Source organism: Rhinichthys klamathensis, unplaced genomic scaffold, assembly GCF_029890125.1.
Source record: "Rhinichthys klamathensis goyatoka isolate OS25496 unplaced genomic scaffold, OSU_Roscu_1.1 h1tg000032l_1, whole genome shotgun sequence".
Lineage (NCBI taxonomy): Eukaryota > Metazoa > Chordata > Actinopteri > Cypriniformes > Leuciscidae > Rhinichthys > Rhinichthys klamathensis.
Window position 1 is genome coordinate 2,935,445 of NW_026606581.1, and position 8,050 is coordinate 2,943,494.

The 8,050-nt window shown below is 40.1% G+C and overlaps 1 protein-coding gene across 1 annotated transcript; it reads left to right on the forward strand.

The window, feature by feature from the left end:
- The first annotated feature begins 1,564 nt into the window (after positions 1 to 1,564).
- On the forward strand, positions 1,565 to 5,663 carry zfp36l1a (zinc finger protein 36, C3H type-like 1a). The gene is made up of 2 exons (XM_056245571.1): positions 1,565 to 1,745; positions 2,995 to 5,663. The coding sequence occupies exons 1-2, from the start codon at positions 1,689 to 1,691 to the stop codon at positions 4,057 to 4,059; spliced, it is 1,122 nt and encodes a 373-aa protein (XP_056101546.1). The 5' UTR covers positions 1,565 to 1,688; the 3' UTR covers positions 4,060 to 5,663.
- The last annotated feature ends 2,387 nt before the right edge of the window (positions 5,664 to 8,050 follow it).

Sequence of the window (8,050 nt, forward strand, 5' to 3'; positions counted from 1 at the left end):
CTTAGAGATTAGAATGGAAAGTAATCCTGTAAGATAATTAATTCCTTACCTCTACTACCATCTCAAACTCTCTCCCTTTCTCTGTTCAGCAAACTGTATACAGGAGAACCAAGGAAAGAAATGTCTGTAAAACACCGATTGAAATGAAGTGCTCCCTCTACAGGCCAACCGCCCACACTGCGCAAACACTATGAATAAACAAATACACTAAAATTAATTTGCATGATCTGTGACAAACACATTATAAATGAAAATAAACAATTATATACTAACTGGAGATCAAATGCATTCTTGAACTTTGTATAAGTGAAAATAACTTTTCCTATCTAAACTCTGAGGATACAATCCATATCATCAAAGTATTGATAAGTTAGCTGGAAACACTTTGAAATGTAATCTCCACCATTCCTGTCAACCTTCAGTTGTGTGTCTCTTACACCCTGGGGGGAGATTACTCTGTACCACAGATCTTGTTAAACTTGTTTAAAAAAGCATACTCATATTATTTTTTAAATTAAAAAACAATGAACTCAGTGTAGTTAAACAAGTTCCTCGCATCTCGCCTACAGTCCTCATGTTAAACGCACTAATAAAGTGTGGTGAAAAAAAAATGCCTTTAGAAAAACATCCACCTCTGGCTGAGAGGAGGGGGGATGTTATGACCCCATCCTGCTCTCCTCCGCCCCACACAGCCCAGGGCAATGTAGCGTTGTAGCAAACATCCCCAGTCAATCTGCCTCCTCCTCCAACATTTCTGTAAAACTTTTGTCCTAAGTGGTGCTGTTCTTCCTCAGCTGTAACACATACAGAAGGACAAGAGTGCAGTTCTTGCCCTGTCATGGTTTGCTGAGGTGAGCTGTGGGAGGGGGTCTGTCCTGAGTAGTGTGCATTTTGAAGTGGTCTCAAAAGTAGCACTAACTATTTAATTTGATATAAACTCTTTAGCTTTATAGGATACTTTTTAATGTAAAATAAACTAACATACATGACCAAAGCTGTAAAAGTCTGAGTAAAATATAAAGAATTTACAGAAAAACACTTGTAACACTTTCCAACTACTTTCAATTGACCAAAAATAAATAAATGGTTACAATGAAAAAAAGGTTGGTGAATGAGTTATTTTGAATTGACAATAAATTCATGAACAAAATGTTTTCTATTAATGTTATAGTAAATTGCACAATTCTCTTTTTACTTGCCATTCATCAACTCGGTTTAACTAAAAGTTGTAGATTAATTCGTAGCAGACAAATATGTGCATAATATGCTATCAAGTAAAAAAAACAAAAAAAAAAACACGGAGTTACAGACGTTGAATTAGCGCGTTACAGAACTCTATGCAAAATGTCGTACAATACGTTTCAATCACCGAAACAAACAAGACTCATGGTCGCTGATTTACTTATGAGCATGCACAAGAGCTCTAGCTAACTTTTAAACTGCTTTGCTTCTGAGGGAGAGAGAAGTAAAAACTTGAGGGGGGAAAAAAGGCGCACGAGAGAAACGCCCATATGTAGCGACGTTTCGTGGCCCCTCCTGCATTTGGGTTAAAAGGAAATGCTTCGAGAGGAGCAAGACAGAGGGGGTTTCTTATAGGGCAACACAAGTTTACACAACCAGAACCTAGCTTGTTATAATTTAAAGTATCCGATTCTTCTCGCTGTGTTTGATTTATCCTCGATTGGAAGATGACCACAGCCGTGTTGTCGCCTTTCTTCGACTTTAGCGAAGTGATCAGCAACAAGGTAAGAAAAAAGTTTCAGCTGGATCAGTTTGTGTTGTGGAATGTGGACGATCAGACTTAGAAAATAAGTTTGAATGGACGGTTTTAGGTTATTTTAAGTAACAGCAAACAACAACGACTAAATTACAACAGCTTTAACCACTCTGAAGTCAAATTTCAAGTTTAAAATGTAGCAATGAACAAGACTTATGTGCGTACCAGCGGCTTGCAGCCAGTAAAGTTCCCTGTTTAGGTTGTTCTGGAGAAATCATGGCTGTGATTTTACAACATGTGGATAGTTGACGCATAATGTTTAATCAAGATTTTAAGTTTAAAAGTTTATGAATGTTAAGGGAAAGTGTTTCTCTTAGGTCCTGAGATTGCTTGCAATTAATTTGTACTTTATCACCATATTAATCACTTTTTTGTCTCCAATAGTTCATTCAAAACGGTCATGCAGTGTGACAAATGCATTAAAGTACTAATATTCAATTAGCTAACTTCGTTTCAATTGAGAGACTACATGCATGGCAAGTGAAAAATTGCTGTTTTAATATCGTTTGACGTCGTATTACACATTACACATAGGTATACACGTCAACTTCCCACAAGTATCAACTGCCATGTATCTTTCAGATTGCTTCCTTTTGAAGTGTTTAGCTACTGAAGAGTGGAGCAACTAAATCAAAATATACTCAAACCTGGGAAAAAATTATTTTAGTTTTTGATTGACCTGTTTTGGTGTAAAAAAGATGGTGTAGGAGTCTGTGCAAAGGCAGGGCTGTCCCATGATTTCATTGAATGAAACTTTGACTGTGAGGAGTGACTTGGAAAGTGAGTCAAGTTGGTGAGCTGATCTAAGATATGAGCTTATTTCAGTGGTTAACCCATATTAACTGACCGTGTGTAGTACAGAGATATATTTTCTCATGGAAAAAAATGCTAGTTTGAAGGCGTTTCACACATGACGCTGATCTTGTTGTCAGACAGGGTTCTTAATCTTCACAGGTCTATATACAAACCAAGTCTCACATTTGATACTGTATGAGTTGTTAGGTGTTTAATCATATCAGACATGCGCAGCGCTCTTTGCTTTTCTAAAGCAGTCAAGCGTTCTCTTAGTGGGCATCATGCCAAACTAGCTATTGTTTAGGCCTGTATTTACTCATGGGTTTAACATGAAGCCAGTGCAAAACAGTTAAGCCACGTTGTGGCTTTCAAAACTGAATTCAATGTCATTATTTTCTATTTTTTTTGTTTCTCCTTTGTAGAACAAAATGCTGAACTACAGTAACAACATCCTCAGTACACCGCACCCTGTCTCTGTCCCTTGCACGGGGGCAAGTCTGCCCATCTCCAACCCCACTGGGTGCCTGCTGGACAGGAAGGCTGTGGGGACACCCTCCACTGGGGTTTACCAGCGCCGGCACTCTGTCACTTTGGCTAGCACCAAACTCAACCAAAACCAGTTCTTGAACATTGCTAAGGCAGATCCTTCCCTGCTCGGCTCAGGGACAGGAACCACCGGCAGCAGCAACAAAGAGAACCGACTTCGAGACCGCTCTTTCTCCGAGACGGGGGATCGCCTGCTACAGAAGTGTTCGGGCCCTGGAGGCCCCAACAGCCAGGTCAACTCGAGCCGTTACAAGACGGAGTTATGCAGGCCATTCGAGGAGAACGGTGCCTGCAAGTACGGTGACAAATGCCAGTTTGCCCATGGCATTCATGAGTTGCGCAGCCTCAGCCGCCATCCCAAGTACAAGACGGAGCTCTGCCGCACATTCCACACGATCGGCTTCTGCCCCTACGGCCCGCGATGCCACTTCATCCACAATGCAGAGGAGCGCCGCGGACCTCCTCCAACCCCATCCCCCCTTTCGGCCTCCAACAAGATGGACAGGCCACGGCTGCAACACAGCTACAGCTTTGCGGGGTTCCCCAGCTCTGGAGGCTTGAGGGACAGTCCCACCTCTGTCACCCCTCCACCTATATTTCCGCCTGACGATCTCCCCGACTGGCCTAGCAGCAACCCGTTCACGTATTCCAGCCAGGAGCTGGCCAACCTCTTCAGCCCCAGCCTGGGAAGTGCACCTTTGTCCTGCTCCGACCCTTCCACCCAGGCGCCATCTTCCCCAACGCCAACCCCTTACTACTTCAGGGCCATGTCAGAGTCTCCCCAACTCTATGAGTCTCCATCCAGTCAGCCAGATTCGCTTTCTGACCAAGAGGGCTACCAGAGCAGCTCGAGCGGAAGTCTGAGTGGCTCTGAATCTCCCGTCCTTGACACCACCCGCCGACTGCCCATCTTCAGCAGGCTTTCCATCTCTGATGACTAAAGCACACTGAGCCGGACCCCATCCCCCTTTCTACTGCATGCAGCAGTCTTGGGCAGAGAGGATGAGACGCTAGCACTCCCTCTACCTCTCGCCATTTCTCCGGCCCCCTAGAAGCCGTAGACTTCCCTCCTTGTATCACCTCTACTCTGAAACCGATGCAGTGAATTAAGGGATCTTTCTCTTTTTGAGTACTCTTTTTAACCAGAACAAGCTAAAACTCTCCCAGCCTCAAGACCCTTCTGTTTTCCGGGCCTCATCTCGCAGAGCCCATTGCTATGTTCTTGGTGTGACTGTGCCAAACACGCAGAGTAGGAAGTGGATTAGCGAAATGCTAATCGTGAGAGGTATGAGACTGTTGTGCCAGGTGCCACAGCTGCAGTCAAGTGTAGCGAAGCCTGTGGCATGGTTAAGGGTGAGATCTGCGCCCTTCCCCCCTCACAAATTGCCACTCTTCTCAAGGACACTCTTTCATAACTACCTAAAGTTCACAAGTGTCATGCTTAGACCTTTCACAACTGTCTTTGTAGACCGGTTTAAAGCGAAAAGAATATGAAAAAAAGACAAGTGCCTGGGGTTAAGTGTTGGGGTGAATGGACCACTGTTTCTTTTATCTTTAATATATATTTTTTTCGTTCCTTGTGGCCTAATTATGTAGCTCTTGTTTTGAGTGTGTGCTCTCCCTCCCTTGAAGTTGCAGATTACACCAGTCTGCTGGAAGGACTTCTCTCATAAGGGTTGAATGAGAATGGAGCTCTGGAATATTTCAGGCACATTCAAATGTTCAATCAGGTGCTATGTGCTCCATGTCTCGCTTACAGCCAGCCTGAGATGTCTCCACTCAAAAATGAACAATTCCTTACGATTTTTGTTGTTGTTGTTAGTGCCCCTTTTTCCCCATTAGTTGATGGTTACTTAACGTTTGTTGGGAAGGGAATCTTGTTATTAAACCTTAAAGACAAACTCTTTCTTCTGTCCCACCTCAAAATGCCGCCTTCCCTCAGTCCAATCGGCAAACAGAGGGGGAATTCCATCATTCCCAAGGTGCAGTTCAACCTCCTGCAGCTTCACTTTAGTTCTTCATGCACGTTTTTTTTCTCTCTCCATAGATTCTGCTCAGAGGAGCACTTTGTAATTTTGTCATCTTTCCACATCTTGGTTTTGATTTTTATTATGGTCATTGTTTATTATTATTATTATGGTTATATTATTGTTATTGTTTGAAAACCTTTCAGAACAGAAGGTTTTGCTTGTCACTGCTTATTTAACTTATCAAAAACATATTTATTGGTGATCATATGCATTTTTTGTTAATTTTGTTTGTATTTATCTTGATAATGAAACGATAGAATATATTTTCTTTTATGTTAAATTATGATCTTCTGTATTAATCTTAAGATTGTGAAGACTTGTCAGCTTTCTTTTTTCACAGTTTAATATATTGTACTACAATGACTTTTGTTGGCAACTACACTTAAATGAAACTTAATTTAAAGCAAAAAAGCAAAAGCAAAAAAAAAATCCTCTGCATTTTGATTTATTTATTGTCATTCCCTTTTCCAAAACATTTGACTGCAAAATCAGTACTACCACACAATCATTCCTAGCATCAGCACAGTTATTTTAAAAATGAAAGGAAGAAAATACTTTCCACTTCCACACTCCAAACCCCCCTTCCCCCCCTTGAACATTGATTATGCTGGTGAAAAATCGTTTCTTAAGCACCAAATATTGCATTTTGTTGTGAATAACGGACTTGGATTACAAATCCAGTTTACTGAATGCCTGAGCCTGGTGATAGATATGATATAATATGGAACAAATGATCAACATACATTTTTTTCAGCTAAACAAGTTGATTCAAGATGCAGGAGTTTTGTGGCCTTAAAACATAAGTACCACATTTTAAATGCCACCATGAAGTGCTTTTTTTTATTGTTTCGATTGTTCGTTACAAAGGTTTAATGATGTTGCAGGTAATAAACCTCCAGTGTTAAAGCAGTTTATTCGGTTATGGTGGTGGTGGATATGATGAATTGCAGGCAATAATTGTGACCTAATGGGTTAAAGTTCTGTTGTCTATGGACATTTGGAGTTTCCAGCCCATATGTAAAGTGCCTCTTTACACATTCCAAGAGCAAGTATTCTTTGCCTTAAATAAAGCTGGGATGCTATTTTTTTTATGACTTATTGCTTGTATCCTCAGTGGTTAAAGCAATGATTGTCCAAGTTGGTTAACAGTATAGACACAAAGAAAGTAAAAAAAAAGAGTTGAATGTATTTTTTTTTTCTTCATATTAACAGCTATTGCTGTTCACTACAGTAATTTCTATGAGTTTATATAAGATTGATCTCTTTTGTAATGACTGATTGCAGTTAAAACCAATAAAAACCCATATTTTTGAAAAAAATAATTCTGGCGTATCATTTCTTGCAGTATTCATCTTGTGGTGAAAGCAAGGCGATGGATGACTTGGAGCAAGGAAAATTAAACGCGTCCAGCTGTCAAATGCTATTAAAGTTTAAATAACCAATATTATCAATGATCGTAATAATATGTGTTTATAAGGCAGGGTAGATGGTTTTGGCTATGCATGCTACCAAATTGTCTTGAGAATGTCTCGTTCCAAGCTTGACTGAATTATACTAGCGACTGACCACTGAGGAGGAGAGAACACAAACTTATTTGGTTAGGACAGCAATTTTCACAGAACCCCAATTCTGGATCATTATGGCTTTGCTAATCTCTGGATCTGGCATCTGTAATGTAGGAAAACAGATATTCTGCATAGAAACATTGTAACCCATGGTTGACTGTCATGAGGGAGTTGTTATGAGGAATACAGTCATTAGTCTAGAGAAGGAATTGATGGGGTACTGACCTGGCTATGGTCAAACTCCATTACAGTTTCTAATGGGAAATCTGCTTCCCTGGTTTCTTCTGAAATGGTTATGAATTGGGTGAGAGTGGAGGAGAGATCTCAGAAGTCAAAGCATGACACGTTACATCAGGGCAACCGTTAGAGCCTGGCCGTTATGTAACTTTGTCCTCAAACAGATTAAGTTAACTGAAAACCCCCTTATACCAAGTACAGTTGCTTTGACATCAGATCTCACAGATTTAGGGGGAATCGCCAGTTTATTGTTTCCTTATCTGATGTCTTCCTAAACAACGGGCAACTTTTTGTCCAAATTTAGATCAACTATATTACAAAAAAATGATAAATTGCAACAAGGAGAATGTCAGAGCCTCTGTAAAGCAAATCGGATACTGCTTCTCAACATTTACATATTTGAACACTCAAGTCAGACTTAGACTTGTATACTAAAATTAAGTAAAAAATATCTTAATTCCATTGCATGAGATAACAAAATATAGAACCAAGTGGCATTTATTGTAGAGGTAGCACATGCAAACTTAAGCAATCATTTCACAAAATTATGTTTTATTAACAATAGAGCCGACTTCTGTTCCACGAGTTTTTCCAGCATCCCTCCACCCCAACTCCTCACTCTCGATTATTCCTATCCCATCCAGGGATTTGTGCCCTGAGTTTGGGCCAAATTCCAAGCTCGGAGCCCTCCCCTCGGACAGCATGCTAAATATGCATATTTTATACTATATCTGATTACATAAGTTTGTGAGGTTTAAAAAAAAAGAAATAATATATATATATACACACATATATATACATATATATATACATACACACATATATATATGTATACTGTCCAATTTTTTGGGACAGTTTCTGGTTGTCACACCTTAGTGTTAATTGTCCACAATGAACTACATCTGTGGTTATTTTGCTATAGGACACCCATGTAAACTGTGGGAACTTGACATTATCTTCTAAAAATAGCATGATTTGTTTATAAAGTCCACTTGGTTACTTTCTTATCTAATGCAATGACATTCGTGCATTTAAGTGCGGCTAAGGTGTCCAAATACTTTCTTTAGCCTTGTACAATGCTTCACTGGTAGATATGGTCA

Bases quoted from the DNA above. Each gene is read 5' to 3' on its own strand.
- zfp36l1a (XM_056245571.1), top strand. From the start codon at position 1,689: ATGACCACAGCCGTGTTGTCGCCTTTCTTCGACTTTAGCGAAGTGATC. The intron at 1,746-2,994 runs GTAAGAAAAAAG...TCTCCTTTGTAG, and splicing joins GCGAAGTGATCAGCAACAAG to AACAAAATGCTGAACTACAG.